Source organism: Lepisosteus oculatus, chromosome 2 (assembly GCF_040954835.1).
Source record: "Lepisosteus oculatus isolate fLepOcu1 chromosome 2, fLepOcu1.hap2, whole genome shotgun sequence".
In the NCBI taxonomy this organism is placed as follows: domain Eukaryota; kingdom Metazoa; phylum Chordata; class Actinopteri; order Semionotiformes; family Lepisosteidae; genus Lepisosteus; species Lepisosteus oculatus.
Window position 1 is genome coordinate 47,076,056 of NC_090697.1, and position 24,066 is coordinate 47,100,121.

The following is a 24,066-nucleotide window of genomic DNA, read 5'->3' on the forward strand; positions in this document are numbered from 1 at the left end:
ATTTGCAATCTCAGTCTCATGACAGTTACTTAAGTAATTGATGTACTTGTAGGCTATTATAGAAGGAAAAATAAAGTGTTCTTTTTTTAGATTCTGAGTGTATGGTATTATGATTTTCTAAATTATAAGCTATATTTATCTTTTTTTTCTTATTGGTTTTATGTTAGTAATGTTTTTTCCCCACTTTCACTTGTATTAGCTATATCCACCATTTTCAGCAACCACTTCACCCAATACAGAGATGCAGTGAACCAGAGTCCAACCCACCAGACAATAAGCACTAGTTTAAGTTCTCTAATACACCCTACTCTGATGAAAGTGTCTCATTAACTTTAGTCATGATCATTGAGATACCAATAATGTAGTATTTTTGGAAGACCCTAATGCCCTGATACTGGTGCTACATTTGAAAATGGAAACATATTCTGCCTACAAAATAAAACATGCTGAGGGCAGATGTCAAGCATTAAATTCACAGTGATGAAATGAACTTCAGACAAGTAACTGATTATCTGTGTTATGCATCGCTTACAAAACTCATACTGCATTTCTTTTTATTAAATGTCTTTTATAACTTGCATGTTCTATTATGTTCTTTCTGCTCATAAAGCTTTCAATATTGTATTTCCATAGAAACCAGACCCAGGCCTGAAAAGATCCAACAGCTAGGCCCCATTCATTATCTTGCTATTCTCATGCATACCCAGTATGCAATACCCCACACTGCTACTGATCTCACAGTGGCAGACATTTGAATTAGGGTGCACTAGTGTATAGATCTATCAAGAAAAACAGCAGCAGAGGATTTGATTACAGCAGTATAACAATAAAATGCAGATACTGTTACTCCTTCTCTTATAATTTATGGTAAACATTTATAGAGGATGCCACATGTACTTACACATACTTGTTGTGGAGTTAAACAAAGGAAATAAAGAACAGAAGATGCTGGCAACAGGTTCTGCAAAGGATGAATTTACTTATGAGTATCAAGACCCGAACCTCATGAATATAAGAATATTACACACAGAAAAAAAACTGCAAAAGAAATAAGAAATTATAAGTTAATATAAACATCTACTTCTACTTCTATTTTAATAGAGACATACTGCATTAGCTTGGTTATAAATATAAAGAAATGGAAATATTATTTTATTCACGTTTAACTGTTCCCTCATGAGATAAATGGCCCATACAGTAACTTTTTTTCCCCCCAGTGCAGAGTTGTCTTTGTTACACAATGAGAGTACAACTCAGAGGCCACATACTGTAGAGCAGATCATACAGAGGAGAGAGAAATTAAGGGGAGGCTTTGGGAAGGCTAGCTTGTACAAACCTAAAGTGGAATGTAGCCAGGATACCAGGGCCAGCACTCCTACTCTTATAAACAGTGCAGTGGGATCTTAAATGCAAAGTAATCAGGAACCCAGTTTAATATCTCATCTCAAAGCTACCTTCTGAAGAACAGTTTCCCATGTCACCATACTGAGGAATTGGTTCAAAATCTCTGGCTTTGTTACTCCATTATGACTTGGAGCAACACTGATTTTCTGTAGCATTTTGCTCAGATCAGCTTCTGGCTCTGATGGGATCAGACCAACAAGGTGGTAATACTAAGTTCAAGAAAACCAGAATGAGTTACCAAAGACAACTCAAAGAGAGAAAGGGTCTTGGTCAACTCAAATATTTTTGTAGTGAAAAGCAAATGTGTTTCTTAAAAGCACTAACTCAGCTTTGACCCTCTCATTGATCAAATGGCTGTTTATTTTCATTTTTTAAGGGGAGAGGCTGAAGAAAACATTGAAATGTTCTTGCACTTCTTTTATTCATTTACTGATGTTTGACTGGAAAAACACCTTTCTGTATTCGAAATGTATTGCAGATGCATCTGCCATCCTGTAATTCAAGATGGAGTACTTTAGTCAAACTGACCCTCCCAAGAGCAACAGTCACTTCAAGCAACTGACTGGTATGAACCCCAGAGTAAGTTGATAAATATCCATCTTTGTGTATTAGTGCATTTTAAGTCATATGATTGAAATGTTCATGCACTTGCGCACTGACACTTACTGTACTGTAAAATTAGGATGTCCTATTGTGTTATTTACATGTATTGATTGTTTTTTGCGCAACAAAAACAGACTAAGACAATTAAGAGCTAAGAATAAATACCAGCAGAACCACCAGCTCCCCAGAACTGAAAATGAAGACTACTGCTCTACAGATGAAGCCAATGGATAGTGTGGAAAGTTATGTCATGTCATTTGCCAAACCGCTTTATACAGTACCATACAGTGCCGCGGGAAGCAGGAGCCTACTGTACCTGGCAAGCAATGAACACAAAGCGTTGAATTTACACTATTACAATTCAATTTGAATTATTCAATTATTTCAACAATTACTATTTCTATTATTGACACAATATCTAGCCTATTGTGGCCCATTTATTTTTCACATTTCCAGAAAGTGTGACTTTACTGCTTTTCACTTCTTCAGAATTATAAAAAATAAAATTATCTACTTCAGCAATATTTTTTCCAAACAGCTTTCAGCATTCATATGCAAATTACTGTATAATCCTTCTATTTTAAATAGCAGCACCAAATTTCAAATCTTATTCTTTTCATACACAAGAGCTACAAGCACTGTATAGACTGGTTGCTATAAGAAGAGAAAATAGGGCAGCATATGGAAGATTATAAGGACAATTGCAACTATTGATGAAGCATTTATGCTCCAAAGAACACTAAAGGAAAACACATTATTTATGCAATAAAGAAATGGTCAGAGTTCACTCTCACAATTCCAGGGAACAAAAGAAGGGGGCTGTTATTGTTTCTCTGTCACTCTTAATGCATTTTGGGGAGGTTTTTTTTTTTGTCAGACTTTCTTTTTCTGAGCTGACCTTTTTCTAAAATTATTTAAACTTGTTACATTTCCTAGTTTCCAATTTTTTGTTCAATAGGGCTTCATAGTTAGTCACATTGAAGATGAAAAGAAGAAAGATGATGATAATGATGATGATGAAGCTAGCTGAAGAATGTAAAGTTCCAAATAACAATGTAAAGCCTTGATTCCATATGAATAACTGTTTTGGGCATATAGGACATACGTAAAACCCTTATTTAAAAAATACATCAGGAGTATATTAACACAATATTAACACAAATAATTTATTATCTCCTTTGCATCATTTACTTAAAGCCATTATTGTTATAGTCAGATAGTTGTGCCTTTGTTTCAAACAAAGTCATTTTAGAAAGCTAAAAGCATACAGACCCTGTATCAATAAGACAAGGGCCTTGAAAAATCCCAAATATTGAAACTATCTGGACATTGTAACAATGTTAAGTAAAGCATCAAGGACTGAATTATGCTCAATTTGATATAATTAGCTTATGTCTGGCAAAGGGGTATGTGACAAGTGAAGACTTGGCAGTAGTTTACATATTCTGAGAGAATTCCACATTCCCAGCCTGTATGACTGCAGATTTTTTTAAATTGAAAATATGACTAAATATTTTAATGTAATTAAAATATAAATTGATGAGATAGATGGTGCTTAGTTTTGCTGCTTCACAGCTCCTGGGTAGTGTACTAGTGTCGGACAGGGGTGCCTTCTGTGTTTGTCATGTTCTGTTGTCCATGTTGTTTTTTCTTCCAGTGCTCAGGATTTCTCCCACCTTGTTGCTAGGTTAACTGGTGCTTTTAAACTATTCCTGTGTACATGACCTGCAATGGAATAGTCTGGCTCCGCATGTCTGCAATCTTAACCAAGAATATGTCACTTTCTGAAAATGGACAGAATATGCATGTATTTATATACAATATACAGTATGTACATATATTGAGCATCAAAATAAACCATTTATGACTGCAACAAACGCATGAAGTTATTGCCAGAGAAATCATTATTTTACCATTTTTTGTAGCAGGTGCTCTATACTTTTATTGAACCTAAGTCCTTTTGTTGATTAAAGCCAGTCACCAGTGGCGTTGGGGTGTACTGTGAAAGCTGCAGGCATAACAGGCCACCTTTCAAAAGGAAAACAAGCTGTGTAACAATGATTCCTGCTGTGTACAAAGTTTCAGTTGCTGTGTTGAGTCGGTCTGTCACATTCTTCCTATATAGAACCTGGACAAGTATGTGTGCGTTCACTGGTCTCTGAGCCCTAACTGCCACACACACTCCCACCTCATCCCACAAATATTCAATGACACACATGCAGCTTGAACATAACACCTTGTCCTCCTGGAAAGTTTATCATTTCAGGACGAGCACAAAGGAAGGGTAGCAATAAGGATCTAGGACTTGATCTACTGCATGCAGCACTGTACAGTCAGAATGCCATTAGTTGCTACTGGAGTTTCGGAGGAAGTAGAGACTTCTGCCCAGATCATCACTCTTGGGGACCTCCTTATCCATCATTTTTTTTGGACACAGTCTTTCTGCCCTTCTGCATTACAAACACTGCCATCCATCAGGGTGGTCCGTACAAAACTTTGATTTCATTGCTAAAGTTTCTTCCTCCTGAGGCCTTGCTCCAGCATACTGCTGGCACAAAGGAAATTTTCTCTTGCCGAGGGAGGCCTATTGGATCCTTTCTGTGTTTTCTGTGTCTTGATACTTGACCATAAGACAATATTAACAAATGTAATAAATAAAATCTGTACATATTGTTTTTCTAAACACAGATGCATAAATTGTAATGTTTCTTTTTATACAGTATAGAGACTTAAGAGCTCTTTCATCTGCTCAATGAAATGATGAATATGAAGAGCTCAAATGTGTGATTAACCAATAGAATTGAAGTCCATGATACACCTCTTGCTTTTACCATACGTCTGTCTCCTATATCCTGTGGAGTCTGCTTTTTTAGTAGTGGGTCCCCAACATGGTCCTGGGGGATCCCTGTGTGGTCTGTTTCCTTTCTAACTGACCTGTAAATCACTGGTGCTAATTGATATTGCTCCAACAAGTTCAGCCTACATACCTTCATACAAATTCTGATGTATCCGTGATGTTTGACCAAAAAGCTCATAACAGTTTATCACTTTGTGATGAACAGGCACAGATAGGAAAGACAAAGTATCAAAGACTCCCATATTCAGCAGGTTTTATGAAACTGGCACTAGGTCAACATCAATTACAAATTCCATTTAAAATTGTAAAGGCTGAAAGCAAATTTTAAAGTATTAAATAGAATTGGACCCAGTCATCTCAAACAGAAACTGGAACCAATTAGCCCGTGATTAGGGATTAAGAACACAGCTGGAACAAAAACCAAAAGAAACAGAAGTTCCCCAGGATCATTGGAATCACTGGTACAGTATAAGGTAAATAAATGTGGAAATAGAACAGTTCCTTGTTAAATGAAGAAAACACAAGAAGGCTTAGTGGACAGAGTTGTTCAGGGTTTCTAAAGATGTGTCTGTCTGTGCATTAGCTTTCATCACTAATGGTCTAGTCTCTGAAAGCATATTGTGCTTAGCCTAGATTGCACTATTCCCATTGGTGCCTGGGCCCCAGCTGGGCAGGGTTCAATCATTCTCAGCAGAATAGGTCATTTGCTGTGAACAGAGGGACATGGCAGATGGAAAGCACTCAGGTCCGACAGGTGGCATAAATGAGTGGGAATCTTGTCTGACTTGGCAGCGTTCAGGCTCGCACTGAACTAATTAAGAGTCCCGTTTATCATCATTTTGTCCAGTGTAAATACTTTATCTCTTACTTCACCTCCTTCCCCCAGACAGGCTCCGTTCAATCTGTAACAGAAGTACGGGGACTGAGGTTTTGAATGGAACAAGCTGAGAAAATCCAGTTTCATTGGCTTCCACTTTCAAGGTTACAAAAACACTCTCAGTCTCCCAGATATTCACTGGCAATATGAGAAAAGCTACACCAATGCAAATTTAACCAGGAGAATTTGCATGTAGCAATTTTATTTTAAAAAAAAATCTATCCCCTAAAAAGCCACATGTATCTCAAAAACATTTCTTCCAGTCTTTCAGTACTTCCTTAAGCTTGTATTGTACTGATCTACAAGATAACTAATATTAAAAAAACATATATACTGTATTACATCGTGGGTGGTTCTTAAAGAATAATGAGACTTAGAATATCTTAATATAATGTAAGATTAGGTTCTTTGATTCAATTCAAAATTGTCAAGTGGAGCCAAGTATACAAAATCATTTTTAATTAATGAGAAAATCTGGAACTGTAGCAGCTTAGTTACTGTATTCAAAATTTTAGAGAGGTTATTCTAATACAAACTAACAGTAAAAACATTTTTAACAGGCTTTATACTGAAATACCTGATTTTTTTTTCCTTTTAACTATCTATATTTAAATCATGTACTCAGCCGTACATGCCACACAGCAAAGCTTACTTAAACATACCCATTTCATGATAAGTCTACAAATTTGCTTTCGGAGAGATCATATCACCAATAAAATTACAAGGTGAGATATAAAAGACATTCTGATGATGGAATCATCGGGATACACGATAGGCTCCATTCTGTAATAACGAACCAGTAACTAAGAAAAGATGTGTAAAAGCTGCGATGAGCTCATTGCCTGCCATGACTCATCAATGAGGAAATTCTATTCAGATCCTTCATATTAAGGACTAACTGGCCAAAAATAAGTGAATTGGTTTGGACTGATGATCTCATCAGCCATGATGGTGTCATGGAATATTGGGTAACACCCCCTTCCCCCTGAGAGGAAGTGCTTTCCATTCAACTGATTCCATTTTGAGAGAAATCTATTATCGCATTACAGTGAGCAAATATTTTGGGATATATAGTCAGCTACAATACAGCCGGCTCTTCAAATATTCCCTAGTGACTGTGGGAGATGAAAGTCCATTCTTCGCCAGCCTGCATGAATGAAGCCTTGCTTTTATGTTTTCAAAGAGTTTCAAACACTTGCATTAACATTGTCTTTTTAAATTAAAAACTGCACACCTTGGAGATAAAACATATGCCGTCTACAACCTCCACATCTCTTGGTTTACTATTGTCACTGGCAGCTGCTGAATCAGAATCTGTGATACCTACAGTACTTTAGACATGAGACAACCTGGAGCATAAGGCTTGCGTGAAAATGAGTTGGGTTTTTCTTTTTTTCATAAAAGCCAAGAACAACACTGTTGGGCAACTTCAATTGGGACTATACTGTAAATGGTGGCAATGTGTCATTTTGGTAAAAACCTACAAATTAATAAGTTACCATCCTTGCAAAACTACTGACAAAAATGTTAAAGGTGGTTTTAGAAAACCCTTATGTGTTTCAGCTTTAGTGATATCATTACACTCTGGAAGACTTTATCTTCAGTCAACACTATTCTCAATACAATCTCCTTAATATGTTTTATTACTGTATAAAAACCTATGAATTAACAAGTTTCAGGATTGGACAGAAGACTAAGTAAACAGCATTACACTTCTAGGGAAGTAGATAAGGACCAGATAGTGTTCTATGTGTTTTAATAAGGTCTTATCAATGTGAACACATTAATGATATTAATGTTAAACTAAAAATTAAGCAAGGTTCCCCTATTAGTTCAAATGCATTTTGCAATCACAGCAGTGTTTCGGAAAACTCTCGTTCTATTTTAGGGTGCAGAATGAATAAGGCCCATCTGAACTTTCCGACAAAAGTGCAGTTCAAGATTCATTAACATATTATTGATCTGCTTATAAATCTTCTTTGAACACTCCTGTAGAGGACACGTGTGCCACAGTAAAAGCAGATTAACCTGTATTAAAGCAAACTGAAATCATTAACAAAGGTTTTGTGAAGTGCAGATAATGTAAAAGGGAACAGACCTGGGGGACCATGAAGAAATGATTACATGCCATAATTAAGGGAGACTCACTGGAAACAGAGGTAATGCTGTGTAAACATACCAAGGTAAACTTGCACATAAGAACATAAGAAGCAGCTCACTACAATTAAGGTGACTCAAATTACCCTCAATTAACGCAAATGATTCAAACTAACAGTTTTTCTTTTACATTACAATTATAACACTAGCCATCACATCAGTTTTATTAACGGGCTCCCTTGCGCTCTGGCAGCATAAACGCCAACAAAATCACACTAAACATGACTTTCTATGAGATGCAGATAAACCCAAAGATCTGACTTTGACTCCCATTTTGAACAACCACCGCCGCTGCCACAGCACTCCTCACAGAAGAAAAAAAAGAGGAGAGCTGCTGGGGGCTGGAGTGCTTGGAGGCCGTTTCTCAACAGTAAGTGAAACGGTGTTTACTTCAGTGGTTTCCTCCGACACATTCAGAAGTATCTCAGTGGCTGGGAACGGAGTGAAAATCAGCGAGATGTGACAAAAAGCCATCTGCCCACTGAACTCATCCTCAGTAGCCCAGCCAAATGGAAAAGTAAGGTTTTGTTTAACGAACAAGAAGGCTGGAAATCTCCAAAGTCATGTAAGAAACAAAAAAAAAGGAAGACCACTGAGAGTAGCTGGTTGTGTAATCCAATCCCCTCTTCACCAAGAAAACACAACAATAGCTTCCCAGCACTTTGTGCTAAACTTAATCTGGCAATAAACCAGGACTGTCAAGAGAGTATCAGCGAGTGACAAACTGAACCGTAACCCTTTCAGTGCTCAAGTAAGGTAGTTTGAGGCTATCATATCATGGCTAGTCAAGTTAAATACTATTGAAAAGACTGAGGTGGTAAATAATGAGCTTTTGTAAAACAATATTTTGGATAAGTGAAAATGTATTTTTTTAATTGGGAACACTTTTCAAATCTTTTCTGAATACACCTTTGACAGCCGAGCAAGAAAGTGATATGGAAACTGCTACTGTAAATTTTAATCACTGCATTACACAACTGTTTTAAATAAATATACAACTGTACAGATACATTTCTCTATTAAAAGTTTAATGCACTGAATATATTCTCTATTTCCCTTATTAAAAAGGAAATAAAGATTAAATGGCTGTTTGTAACACTTAAAACAATAGCAAACACTGATATGTATGAATATCATATGTATGTACTGTATGGAGATGGATTTCAACTTATTTGTTGTAGCACCAGAAAAATGTGTTGAAGCAGGAATTCATTTTCAACAGCAGGTAATGTTTTATAAATTTGTAATGTTAGTTTTATCCTGCTTACCCATTATGGGTAAAAAAAATAATCAAAATACAAATTCTGATGTGACAGCTATGTCTCCAGCTGCCACAAGTTGCAGCAGATGAGCATATCTGACCCCCCCCCGTTTAAAAAGTCCATCTTTTGGGGTTGGAATTTTAAGATGGCGCAACAAGGCAGAAGCAATGGTGGTGTGGCTATGACACAGTAGGCACATGTCTCAGCTGAGAGACAAAGAGGAACTAAGGGCTGAAAAATGAATTTGTGTCAAACATCCCTGCTGCTAGAAAAAAGAAACTATGAGAAAAGTTGACTGCATACAATCCTTTAGCCACATTTGAACAGGGAACAATTGATGAATCTTTTCTGCGTAAACACACGGATGAATAAACTGTCTGGTACAAGAAGTCAATATATTGTTAACAAGCCTCCCCTTCGCTGAAGACCCCTTCCTGCCTTTCAGTTCACAGGCTCCCCTTAGAGACTAGTGATTAAGTACCCTGGATCTCCATTACACATTACTTATTTATTAGGACGCATCACAGTCAGGATGGGCAGCACTTAGGGCGCCCATTAACCCATCAGTTATTGTAGCTTTAGTGATCTCAACTCCTCAGAATAAAACTCAAATCAGCTTTTCGCCATCTGTCAATAATGGCTCCCACTTCTGGACCACTAAGCAATCTGGCGCCGAACGTTTCACAGTTACCCCCATTTTTGTTTCAACTCTGACCTCATCTTTTGTGTAGTTCTGGATTTCACACCAGTTAGCATCCCACTGCCATTCCACTTTTTGGGCACTCTATTGGATTCCCAGATTTGTGAGATTTTGACCCTCTTACTAAGCAAGGCTGCTCCCAAAATTGAAAGATGTCCAAACACACAAATACATGAGGAGTGATCAGTAAACTGTTCATTATCAGACTGAAAGTGCAACCGTTTCTGAGATGCTCAGTGATAATTCTGGAGTTTGTTTTAAACATGTTCCCCTGTTAAAACTGTATGAGGAGAAAACCACTACACTTATAACATTTAGCACATAAACCTTTTTGAATTATAACTATGGGAGTGGGTCTTTATCTTACCCCCACACAGATTGCAGGGGATGAAGCTGCTACAAGATAAAAATGGACATTTACTCTGCGATTCCCTTTGGGAGAATTGCATCCCCTTTCTAGTTGGAGAGCACACTGTTCTCTCATTTGTCTTCCAGGTGAATTTTTAAAAGCACTATGGCAGCATTAAGAAGGACATTTTTGAAGAACGACACACCCTTACCATAAGTAAATATATCTTCAGTGGAACTACTGGATTATCCAGCCTTGATAATAATGGCATATCACCAAATTTAAAATCCTTTTTAATGTTTTTTTAACAGCGTAAATGTAACTGAGTCTTCTGCTTCATGACTTCACAAAAACATGCATTCTGTTGTGTCATTACAGCTTTACACTATTTTGATATAGTTGAGAGTAAAACTGTTAGGCGTGTCATTGTTTTTAAATTTCCTCAGATTTTGTCTGCTACAATCACACCAGTTTACAATGGGGTAATTCCTTTGAACTTGTACGGTTTTGAATATATGTGAACAGTTAACACTGTATATTTGCAGAAACATTTTAGCACCACAGAGAAAAAAAACTTTTGCATTTAAACTAACTACTAAAATACTGAGTTTAAGGGAGAGAGATTTGGCATTTAAGAGAGTGTTAAAACAAGAAAAAGTAATTTGCAAATAAATTCTTTAGATAAGTGGGATTCTTTATTCTTTAGAGAAACTCTGTGATATGTTAAATTCACCTGGCTGTAAGCATTGATACATGGAAAGTAAAGATTTTAAGCAGTAAATAGAAGTAAAAGAAATACAGCAGTACTACTACGCAACCAACTAATGTATGTGAGGTTTATCACAACAGGAAAAGCACAAACCTATTTTACTGAACAACACCATCTCCTTTCCCCAAGACAGAAGTAAAACAAAAAACCGTAAATCCCATTACAATTGTTGCTTCCGCAACTTTATTTGCAATATAAAGGGCATCACTTTTCCATTTACAAGAAAATATCCCAAGTGGTCTGAATGAAATGCACATCAATAGGGGACTAAGCAAATGGAAAAAAAATGAAAATGACTGGAAGCTATTCAACAACAATAAGATAAATCAACAAGATTTAAAGATAAGTGGTAATTAATGAACAGGTATACAGTACCGCTTGACCATGTTGAGCAAAACAGATAGCAATTGCATCCAGCCATTCCTGACTTTCACCTCAGTCAAGCTTTTTGGAAATATATTGCCTTCATTTTTTAAGTTATGATTCCATATGAATCATAAACTTAATGGCTTTGATCTGTAGTTCATGGACATGTGTGCCTCACACAATTTTGACATGCTGTAAAAAATCAATGCACTGTTGCTATAAAAATACAGCTTTCAAAATAAACCAAATCAGAGTGTGACATTCATCTGTACAGTATCAGCATAATTTTTAAAATGCAACCAAGGGCTGAGGCTCTGAATTGGAATTGATATCAGGAGAAACACAGAAAAAGACTCAGGATCCAGAGGTGAAATATAGTTGCACTACAAATCGATTCATGATGAAGGAGATATTCTCAACCCACCTGGATATTGTAATGGAATGTCAATCTTTGGCCCAATAACGTAATGGCCTTCTTCCAAGCTGTGCGCAGTCACTGTGGTCCATTGTCTGCAGGAGTGAATCAGTATCACATCCTGCTCGGTCAAGCCCTCCACATGATCACCTGAAAAAAAAAAAGAAGTCAATGAATTGCAAAATTCAGGGAGAGTATAAACATGTTAAACCTGGCCAGCCTTAATATAAATTGGATCCTGTGTGGAGTAGAGGAAGAACTGCTGTTGGAAGATGAGAGATTTCTTCAGGCAAAAAAAAATTCGATCTGTGAGACTGAAGCCGTGGTCTAAGGATGAGGTCGGGTTCAAAGCTGCGGTTTCCGTTCAGAAAAGTTTTAGCGAAGGCGAGGTATAAACTCCAGAGAGAAAGACCAATACCAGGCACAGTGTAATGTGAAGTGAGGGTTTCAATGGAAATAAGCTGATGGTAGAAAGCGGGCGATAATTAGTTACCTCGTGCGGCGGTGTTTAGTGTTGATAAGGTGCTTGCGGCGAGTAGCAGCCATAACAAAACAATGCCCCTGTGTCCGACTTTTATCAGAGGAATGTATTACAAAATAAAATAAAGGTTACTACACAATGTGTGGTCTGCAGATGCCATTGGGCACTACTGATAAATAAGTTGATGCTCGTCAAGTTTTGTTTTTTTTTTCCTGTAAGACAATCAACTGCTGTGCTATAGTTTTGTGAACAGCATGACTATTTCAGGTATTGCAGTCCCACTTGATCCATTCTGCTGGGTGTTCGAATTATTTCTGTTGATTGTTCAATGTATTAAATTGTTCTGTTGAGTTCAAACGGCTCATCAAGTAAAAGCACTTGTCTAGAGGACCGCATTTAATCTAAGAGAGTTTACTTACAGTACTGCTCATGGTGGCATACCCAGGTCTGAATTAATGTAAGCAAACTGGACATATGCATAGTGTCCATACATTAAAAAGGAAAGTTGCCAGATGGGTAAATTGCTTTTAATTTTCTAGTTTTTTAGATTTAACTGAACATGTTTTATATGTAACCAAATTATATAAAACCAAATTATATTTGTAGAACCATGCCATAATTTATTTACATATACAGTGCAGTATATGCACACTTCCACTATGACCTGCCTACTGCTGGTGAAGGATACAAAGACTGTTAAATGAGTTCTGGTTCATTAAGTGTTGCTGCTAGCTACATAGAAAAACGCACTGTGTATTGGCTAAATTTGCTCATGCTGGGCTACCACAAAGCAATGTGTCTTTTGAGAGCAGTGAAGCACAAAGAAAAATAAATATGCCATTGTAACTTACTTAATTAATTCAGAAACGCATCCGAAAAGCTTTATGCCATCTATGACTGTCTAGACTGCAATGAAGACTGTGAAGAAAAAGAGTAAAAATGGATTTTGTACACAAATTCTTTCAATAATTTCAAGGTTTGTACAAAAGCATAATGTTTAAAAAAGCACATGGATGTTCTGAAATGCAGAGACATCAGTAATGACCATGTGCAAACTGAGCCTGAAGAACACATGTGGAGACACTTGCCTTTGAATGGACACAAAACCTCCAGCTACATCACTCTCTAGCTGCTCTGAGACCTATCATTTTCATTGTTGAAATAATTAAAGAACTGCCCCTGATCAACGGCAAAGGATGGAAAACTAAAAATGCTGCTATAATTGGTGATTGAAACCAAACCTCGGAGTTGAAAAAAGTTATTAAAGAGTTTGCCAGGAGAAAAGAAAGAAAAGCGTTTAAATTCAGCACAAATAATGTTTCTAATTCAACACTTTCGCAGCTGTTGTGTGATTTTAATATATGCATCAGATTTATGTCCTCATTAACCACTGCAAATTCAGTTTTTCCAACAGTAAAATAAGACTATGCATGGCTGAGCCATGGTCTGATTTCTTCATTTAAACTGTGTGTTAAACTTGTTACAAAATGGTGCTACAATAATATTCCTTCAGTAGTGTATAATAACTTATTGGTGTATAATGACTTAAAACTGAGAATTAATCCATCTGTAAATGTGGTGTAAATACCTGTTCGCATCTTGGTGGAGATGTGAAGATGGAGAGTCTTGTCAGAACCACATTTCCCATAATACCCTGGGGAATGAGATGCTGCTGTCAATCACCTGACCAGATCTGATGAGATGACTGGTTGGGGGATAATCTAAAAGCCAGGAAGCTGAGGCTTCTGCGGTCAGTCTTATCTGCTGTCTGGGGGCAGTTTTGGGAAGACATTTCAGTGAGAAACTTGAGAAAGATTTTGTTTGGATTTTTTTAGGAGAAGCTTTGGGAGAGTCTCAGAGTGTGTACTTGCTGTGAAAGATGGCAGGCAGTTTAGCTGTCCAGCTACAAATAGTGAAGAGTCTGTGAAGAGTCATTCATAAACTCAAATAAGATCTTAAGTTTTCGTTTATGATTGGTTGGAGATGTTTTGACTTTCCTGTTACTTCTCAGTTACTCTTCCTGTACTGTTAATAAATGTGCTGGCTTAATACTTTAGGGTGTCTTTCTGTCTCTTTCCTGGGACACCAATGTAAAAGATTGCAGCTATAGCTATGGTACCCAAACCCCTACATTTCAATAGAGCCGTCAGAGTTAATCTGGACCTGAGTCAGTAAAGTCATCATTGGTTTGCTGCACCAAGTGGACTTTCCTCCTTGTACAGGGATTGTAGCAGTGGGTCAAGTGGAACCCAATCAGGGGGATCAAAAATACATGTACCTGGGAACATAGACAGGGTGGAGCGGTTCAACACTTGTGTTTGGAGATTTCTTTGTAACCTTGTCAAGGGATTTTAGATGTCACTTTTTCGGCCAACTCTTAAAACACAGAAGATTGATACAGAAAGAGTAAGTGAGTTTGAAATGTAACAGCTTACAACATTACAACACCTAATTGATCCAAAGATCACATCAGAACCCTTTCTTGAAAGAATACAGGTTATCAGCTTCAACAACACAGCTGGTTAGGGAGAAGGTGTTTTGTGTGTTTTTGCATTTTTGCACCTTTCAAGGTCCGTCTCAAATTGATATTCATGCTCCCACAAATCAGAAAAGAAATATAACGAAGAACTGTTTCACTTTTCAGCTTCCCTCATGCATGTTTAAAAGACAATTTTTATCTTTTAGGATTGACTGCTTCAGAATGAAACCAATGAGTCCTTAGTTAATATTAAATGTTCACATTAAAGTCGTGTTCCTTTCCCATTACATATTTTCTTACCATGTGAATTAATTAATACATGTTTACATGTTTGTTAATTAATTTAATTTTTTATATCTCCAAAACAGGTTACTTTACATTATGAAAATGTATATTTCAGAACACATTGTGAGAAATAACAAAAGATCAATGGAATGATCTTTAAATCTGGAACAATAGTTCACAAAACATCAGAACATTGCTTACAGATATGAATTCACATGTTGGTGGAATGTTCCGCCATGTTTCTAAGTCCTTTTTCATTATTACAATTATGGGCATTTAGAAGAGCTGTAAAACCTTATTGCAATGTTCTATGGGCTAATTGTGCTGGAAAATTCTGGTAAAGCATAAGAATTTCAAAATGAAAGAAACACCTTTGACGATTGTGCTGAGTACCATCAGCACAGAGTGCAAAACTGTGTTTAACTTAAGGGGTGGAGTAGAGCTAGACTAGCTAACTAATTCAGTGTTTTCATGTCTCAAGCGTCTCAAGAGTTCAACACTAGGTCATGTCAGTACACCAAGGGAGATCATTATGATAGCATTTTATGATATAAAATGCAAATTATATTACTGATTAATTTGAATCCATTATTCGCCTGCTTTTAAATAAGGCATAGTTTTGTACATTTTACATCATTGTGTATTCTTGTAAGGAAAAAATATCAATACACTGCATATTCAAAATTGGTGCTTTGGTTAATGGTCACTCTGTAGATTGAAAATATAGAAATGTGAGAGTGATTACTTTAATAGCTCTTCATCAGATGTAAAAGACTTTATTAGTTTGTTATAGATGTACTGTAGTTTGCATGTTATGACGCTGAAACACAACACTATTAGAACAAAAGAGAACATAAAAAATAAACCATGTCACACAGACTTAGTTGTAAAATAATGTTCCATACCTACAGTATGACATGAAGGTGTCCTTAAATGCACTTCAAAACAATGCACAACTGAGTCTGTTCCTTCCCTGGATATGGATTTGAAATTATTTGATGTGAAGGTTCCCAAAATCCGAAGATATTTTATCTGTTGATCTCAAAGATTTGTTAAGATCGTAAGTAAAAAAAATACTCGTGGCCTCAATATGCTGCTGTATTTTAATCTGCGTAACCACTGTCCTTAATCGATGTCGGAAGTCCACCAAACATGAAAGGTTAGTAAACGAGAGGAATTAATTTGGCCTACAGTATCTAGATACTTTTACTTTTTAGTAACTAATTGATACAAAAGTCTCATTCAGCCGTTTCTTAAATGAGAAGGAATTTAAATTATGGCATCAGCTTCAACAACATGACTCGGTGACCTATTCCAGACTCTTACAACCCTTTGTTAATTCACCCTTAGTACTGTTAGTATAAAGTGCAGGTCTTCTCACAGTTACAGCTAACATTCTCCTTTACATATTTTCCAAGAGCTCCTCAATCACCACCACCAAAAAACATGAAAGGCAAATCAAAAAACTTTACTTAATTGCAAATGATGTAACGCAAATGTTCTGACTAACTGTTAGAATCTGCCTTGTTCATTTTAAAAATCCTGAATAACTATATTTAAAAAAAACGAAAACCTTTCTTGACTGGTTTACAGAGCTCTTCATCTGAACGTGTGGGCTAACTATAAAAAAATCATGTTACAAATTTATGCGAGCCACTTCCCAAGTAGTGTATCCAAAATGAGCCCTTTTGCTGTCTTATAATGTGTCTATCGTGATTTCTCCAGCTGCATCTGCTGTATCTAGAACAGTAATGCTTTTTACTATTACTGTATCCTATTGATCACATTCAACACTCAATACAGCACAACTACTCAGCAGTATACCAGGAAACAACAATATAAAGTGTTTTCAAAATTCACACATTCTAGAACTGCATTAAGCCAATATGCTATTTTCAGTGTGCCATATGCAATGTACACATAAAAAGAAAAAAGAAAAACATAAAAAACAAATGCAACATAATGCATGCCCCCAAGTCATGAAAATCAATTCAGCATGCTGAGTTACCTAAAATAAAAATCTATTGATTTTCCCAGCAGCATTATCTACTTAGAAAGCAGAAGTGTCATGAAATAGGGTTTTCTTTGTCATAGGATTACTTTACAAAAAGAAAATTGATACTTGTGTTTATATGGTCAGCATTTGAGGGGAAACGGTAGAAATTGTAAGTGAGATATTTAGTTTAACGTGTAATCTTCCTGAAACTGCAAATGTGTGGGAATGGTTACAGATATAGCCTGAAAGGGCTAGCTTTTAGGATAATATATTTTACTTCAGCAATGTAACAGCCTTCTAAAGGAGATTTACAAATGAGTGTATATTGTGTCCTTCAGATTCCACTCCTGGTTAGCAGATGTGCAACCGGACATTAAACATTTGACCAAAGAAATAACTTACTCTCTTCTAAAGAAGTCTGTTGGATTCACTCATCATAGTAGGCGTAGTTACATTTAGTCACCTTAATGGGTACATCGCTCTTATTTTTAGTCTTAAAGACTACCGCTTGGGTGAGGACAGATAGAAATGCTATTTTTGTTTACAAAAAGTGACACACATGTTCCAAAGCACAATTTAAAACAACTGTTAATTTTGGCAAGCTCCAAACACAAGGAAAAGGTCAATTCAAACATCAGATTATAAAGTGCTTCCAATGAAGGCATTTCTACCAATACATCAATATCAATACTGTACATTTTTACCACTTTTAAATTATATTAAACAATTATCTTCTTCCTGGTTAACTTAGCCTGTCTTAAATTACAAAATTGCAGAACATTGCAATTCAATATCAGTGAATGAAAGTACATCTTAATTTAATCTTAAGTGCATTAAGGATAATAACTTAAAGGTTAAGAGGGCCGTTCAAAGACTTATGAGTATGTATGACTGGGTTACACTATTTCAGTCCATAAATGCATGCAGGCATGTAAGTTTCAAAAGTCATGTTGTTGCTGATTTGCATTTTGCCTGTAGACAGGAATGGATGTAGAAAATGAAGATAGTGTGTTGCCACTTGATTTTTGATACTAGAGATCAACTACAAAAAGAAGAAACTCTGAACATGCACTGTGGTGAATGCTGGCCCCCGGGCCACTATAATTATCCCAGAGACTCCATTAGTTTAGGAGTGCACAGTTCAATGCTCTGTCACTGCTATTGGCTTTCTAGGCTCCTGTGATGTACTGTACAGGTGGTCTCCATGGCTCAGACCCAAAACCAGTCTGTTCCTCAGAGGTTCCATTTGCACAGTCATTCCAGTTCCTCTTCCTCTCCTATTGAACAAATCCCTTAAATGTCCAAAAAACGAAACTCAAAAGGTAGCATTATCCTGCCCTGGAACACTCCGTCGCTTATAAGCTGGCTCGGCCCTTTACGGTCAGTCTTCCCTGCTCTGCAAGATTCATGGCCCATGTCTCTTCGGAGACCTTCTGCTGAGCATTACCTGGCTTAGCCCCTTTCATGCCCAGATTCCCCACAACAGTACCCTAATCAACTTGCTCAGAAGCTTCAAAACGAATTTTAGAAACCTAGTATTATCAAATCAGTTATACTCTCCTTTGACTCTTTCAATCACTAATAAAACTAATCCCCCAAAAAATCATTGCCATCTTCTCAGTGCTGTAAGCCATCATTAACACTGGAACTGCTGGCTGGTCTGCTAATGGAACAGCACAGGAATCATAGCTGCAGTTCTACTACTACACACACTCCCTGAACTACAGTAGCCTAGACACTCCCTGCGTCAGCACACCTGCCTACTAATATACTGTATGCTGTGAGTCAAGCCTGTGGAATGTAGAATCACCAACTTGACCAACCAAGTCAGTTTTTTTTCTTCCAGTGGTATTCCAGTCACACACGAAAGGGAAACTGCAGTCCCAATTTCTCAGACAGGTTATTAAATATCAGTTACAAAATAAGTTAATTGATCGTATTGAATTTGTTTTTACAAATTCAGAATTAAACACAAAATCAAGAACCGTATGGTTGACATGTTGTTGTAAACCTCTGGTCTTGCCACAGGTAAGAGCGAGAGTTCAAGAGAACTGGCACGTAAAACCAGCCCTTCCTGCTCACAAGTCACTGCAATGACTTATGTAAAGCAGAGTTAACAAGTAAGTAGCATTTGTCAGCAAAATTGTCTGGAAGTCGAGAGCAATATTTCTGTTGGATTAAAAGAGACGTATTCACAAGACTGCTTGTTTACAATGTAGTAAGGCCGCAACACATCACAGGAAGTTTTGTTGCTTTGTTCTAAATCTCAGACAATGACGGCATTACTTTTATTGTGGTTTGAAATCAACTCATCAACGCTGATTCTTTCTAAGCCTGAAATATAGAAATAGTGTTGCAGTTTCCTTTTAAGCCCGATGTGTCCAGTTTTCACTCCCAGAGGAGAACCTGGCCAAAGCCTTGACTTGCACTGTCACACACACAAAATTCACTCAGAACTTTAAATTGACATAGTTTGACAGAGTGAGTTAACATGTTAATTGTACATGATTATAATCAAACTGAATTAAAAAATCATTCAAATTCAAAATAATTTGGGAAGCATGGTGGCACAATGGTTAGCAGTACTGCCTTACAGACCTAGGGTGCTTTCTCTCTGGAGTGCATATGTTCTCCCTGAGTTTGTGTGGGTTTGCAACCCACAGTCCAAAGTCATGCTGATAGGTTACTTGGCTTATGAGATACTGGCCCTGTTGTGAGTCTGTGTGTGCCCTGTGAGGGACTGGTGCCCTGTCCAGGGTGTATCCTGCCTTGTGCCCTTTGCTTGCTGGGATAGGTTCCAGCTTCTCTGTAACTGTAAGTGGTTAGAAATGGCTGGATGAGCTCTTTATAATGTCACACATCTGCTGAGTCAGTTTGCCTAATGAAACAAACAAAAAAAAAAGAAAATTACATACAGACACTATGCTTCTGCATCAAGGACATGCACCAATTTCATAGTTTTAATGAAAACAATACATTTAACTACTCCTTATTGAATGGGCCTATCAACAACTCAAACCGTTAAATGCACTGAACAAATCATAAAAAGACTGGAACTGTCTTTTACATAAAAAAGATAAATTACACATTCCTCATTCACTCGCTCCATCACTTTCGTTGTTTAACTCTACAACCTCGACCTCTGTACTCTCTCCAAAAACAGAAATTACAGCAGGCATTATAAATCGCACAAGCCAGGGATACAGTATAGTATTTGGAAAATACTAGCAGTACATCCATTCGTCTGTTTTCATTAAGCTTTTGATAATTACAGGTTTATGGCGAGCCAGAGCCTCTCTTGGAATTATACCAGCAGGATGGGACGTCAGTTCATTGCATGGCACATATCATACACATATAGCATGTCTTTACAGTATACTGTGGGAGGAAACTGGGGGACTTCGATGTAATCCATACAATGAGAATATATAGTCTCCGCACTGAAAAAGCCAAAGGCAAACCCATGTAGCTATGAAGTGACTGTGCTACTCCCTTTACCAATGTGCCATTCAGAAATGTGCCAGTTCAGAAATTGGGAGTTGTTTTAGAATACCTATGGCCAAGAAATTGTACACAAAATAAATATTGTTCCCTTTGCAATTAGTATATTAAACACAGCTAAGTAAGTACTTCTGGTTAAATCTTTCAGATTAATGTAATGATTGTGTAATATGAGTATAGTGTGATGTGTGTATATGTATTGTTCCATGGCTAGGACTATTGTTTGTTTTTAATGTGTGTTTATTTTATGTTGAAAGGTTGTTCTTTATGGTGATGCCAAAAACATATTTAAACCTTTTTGGATGGCCAAGAAAGTTGTATAAAAATAAAGAATAAATATTTTCAACACAGTATTGTAAAAAGACATATTGTATGTTGATACATGCATAAGAAAGCTTCAGAATAATTGGGATAGAGCATGTATAAAGACAGCAAATCACTTGGTCAGACTGAATGTGCTGTACGTGCAATTAAGTACTCTTCAATTAACTAAAATTGCTAAAAATATCTAATTAGAGACAGGAACATTACCCCCTTTATATTCTGGTAATGACAGATCTCAGAAGCTAACAAGAAAGGGCTTAATACTTGGATAAGAGACCTCTAGAGAAGATAAAGTTGCTACTATACGTGGTGTTGGTGAACTAGGACACAATACTGTTCTTTCCAGATCAGAATTTTCAAACTTATTCCTCGGATGAGACACCCTGCAGTCAGAGGTACTGTTGCTTGAATGAGATGCAAAAAAAACCCAATGTTCTCACTATTTACAAAGGATCCTTGGTCCCATGTCAGATACAGTGGGACTGTTATTCCTGGTGTCCTGATTTACTCCACTGAAGGCTTGCACACTACTCCACCTGATCTGCACAATATAGTTGCAACAAGTCACCCAAATGGGTGCTGAACTTTTGTGGTGGAAAACAGGAACTGTTGAGATTTTCCAGATCCCTAAAACTGGGAAAGAGTCAATGCTATTATACATTTATTATAATATAGTAAAAGAAAACTTCTCAGCTTCATACAGTATATATTTCATTGTGAGTATAGTGAGTGTTCACAACCTCAGAAGACACTGTCAAGAAACCTACGATCACCTGTGATATGACATCCACCAAGACCATTTTATCAGAAGGCATCTGAATGCATCTTTGTGATCACTTACAAAGTGCTCAGCTGCCTGGAAAAACTGTTAGTATCCTGACATTATTACTGTTCTACACTATGGTGTCTATGCGAAAAGGGAATACATGTTCATCAACTTCTTGACAATATTCTCCATTTTTTTAGGACAGGAGTTGTTTGTTTTATTTTCTTGTCTTCTCCTGCTTCAAAAAAAAACAGCCTCTGGAATTCAATGATGTGGGCTTATGCCCTGCAAATTCATGCTCAGCAAATGAAAGCCCAGACCTCTGTTTGAGCAGGAGCTCACCAGAACAGGGAAGGCTGCTTGCAGTGTCAGATTTTCACTCTCATTGGGTCAGTGAGCACTTAAGCAGCATGGTGGACAAACAGTACCCCACTGATATTGGATACATAAAAAATGTCTAGGCAAGAGGTGCTCAAACAGCAAGGGAGAAATGAAATTTTGAAATGAAATATGAATTAAATTGTTTCTAAACACTTGATAGTTTTATTGTGAGTTGCTGACTAATTAAATACCATAATCCATTAACAATAAATGCACTGTTTGTTCTGCTGTAACATATAAATGTTTTTCTGGTGTTAAAAATAAATTAATAATCCATTTTATAACTGCTTCATCCAATTCAGGAGCACAGACAATCCTGGCAAGCAACAGGCACAAGGCAGGATACACTCTGCAAGGGACAGAAGGCCATGACATGGTACACTCAGACACAAACGCACACATACTCACACTCACACATGGGCCAATTTTCCCAGAATCCAGTTAACCTACTGAAACCCACACAAACACAGGGAGAACATGCGGATTCCACAAAGACAGCACACCAGGTCCGGAAATGGACTCAGGGCCCCAGCACTGAAAGGCAAACCTATCATCTTTAGAACTCTCTTTGGAAATAATTAGGATTTTTTTTTACCCCTTGGATACTTAATATTGTTTTCAGTTTGGGTCTTCAAGCACACGGCTGTGGATGTCTGAAAACAACTAAAACAGACAAATAAACAAAACAAATATAGATCAGACCAAACAGACGGACACCCCAAATAACTAATTGTAAGAAATGCCGCGTGACTCTTAAGTAGATTTATTATTTGCTTTGTTTTTAAAACAGCCCCTCAAATTCCGCACGCTGACACAGTTTCAAAACTGTTCATCCCCAAGCTGCTGCCCTCATGACCCTATAATTCTAAACCTCTGCTAATCTTTAAATCAAAATTCAAGACATGTTTACTTGGAGTCAGCCAGGATTTAGAAAAAAATATAGTTACTTCCACAATCTAGTAGCTTCTACAATGCGTTCAGGCAAACCTGACAACAGCCTGACAACTCTGTAATCCTATCCCTAAAGTTAGGGATTTCGTTTTTTTTCATGCCGCCTGAGGCATATAGCAGCCATACTTCCTATTGTGCTCAAAGCTATGGTCCTCTTCATATGACTTGCAAATAACTTCCATCTGCAAACTAATTTGCTTTAGACAATGCGTTCTGTTGAATATTTGTAGAGCATATTCTCCCTATTGTGAAATTGGCTTTCTTATATTTGCCACTAATATGCAGAGAACAACAAAAGTTCAAAATGCACAGGGGCTTGTATGGTTTGAAGACACTGTTTCAGTCCCAAAGTAGCAAAAACAATTCAATATCCACTGGTTAAATGGAGTGAATTACAATTCCTCGTGGATAGCAGCAACTGTCAAGTGCAGGCCTATTCATACAAAATTATCCTCACACTAAACTGCTGGAGAACAGCCAATTGCAACTGGCCTGAAGTCAGACCAAATGTTGGCAGCTGGACAGCCAGCACATCAGTTTTTAACTCAGATTTGGTAGTTACTTAGAAACCACTGTTTTCTTGTTTAATGTTTTAGACTATTTTTAATTTACCAAGTATTGTATCTATCTGACTGGGAATCAATTCAATCATTTTTTCAATTTCCTTAATAAGCCTTTATTTAATTTCCTGTGTTACTGGAGATACCTGGAATACTATATTACATTATATTTTCGTGCATTTTCTATATTTAATACAACCCACCACCACTGATACTCACTGATAAACTACCCAGCTATGTTGTTGAAACTGATACCTTTGCCTGTTTCAAGAAACATCCGGAGGAGATTCTTGGATCAATTAGCTACTAACTTCCAAAAGGACTAGATGAGCAGAATGGCTTTCTCTCATTTTGAACCTTTTTTATGCTCTTATGATAGATCACATCTGTCTTCACACAGGAAATAACACTGTATATAAACAAAATGAATGTTGTTGGCGCTTATATGATGTTTCATTTCATTAATGAACCATTAATACTTTTTGTAGATAAAATCTAGATTACACAGATATCTGGGAGTGACATAATTTTATCACAAAGAAGATTGTGTCAGTTCCCAAAGAAAATATTCATGAGATCAAAA

The 24,066-nt window shown here is 37.0% G+C and overlaps 1 protein-coding gene across 1 annotated transcript in view; it reads right to left on the bottom strand.

The window, feature by feature from the left end:
- Positions 1-24,066, bottom strand: part of gareml (GRB2 associated, regulator of MAPK1-like) — a 74,458-nt gene that overhangs the window by 35,384 nt on the left and 15,008 nt on the right. The window contains exon 2 of the mRNA XM_006625908.3: positions 11,769-11,909. Within this exon, the coding sequence (XP_006625971.1) occupies positions 11,769-11,909 (141 nt within the window). The remainder of the gene's footprint in view (positions 1-11,768; positions 11,910-24,066) is intronic.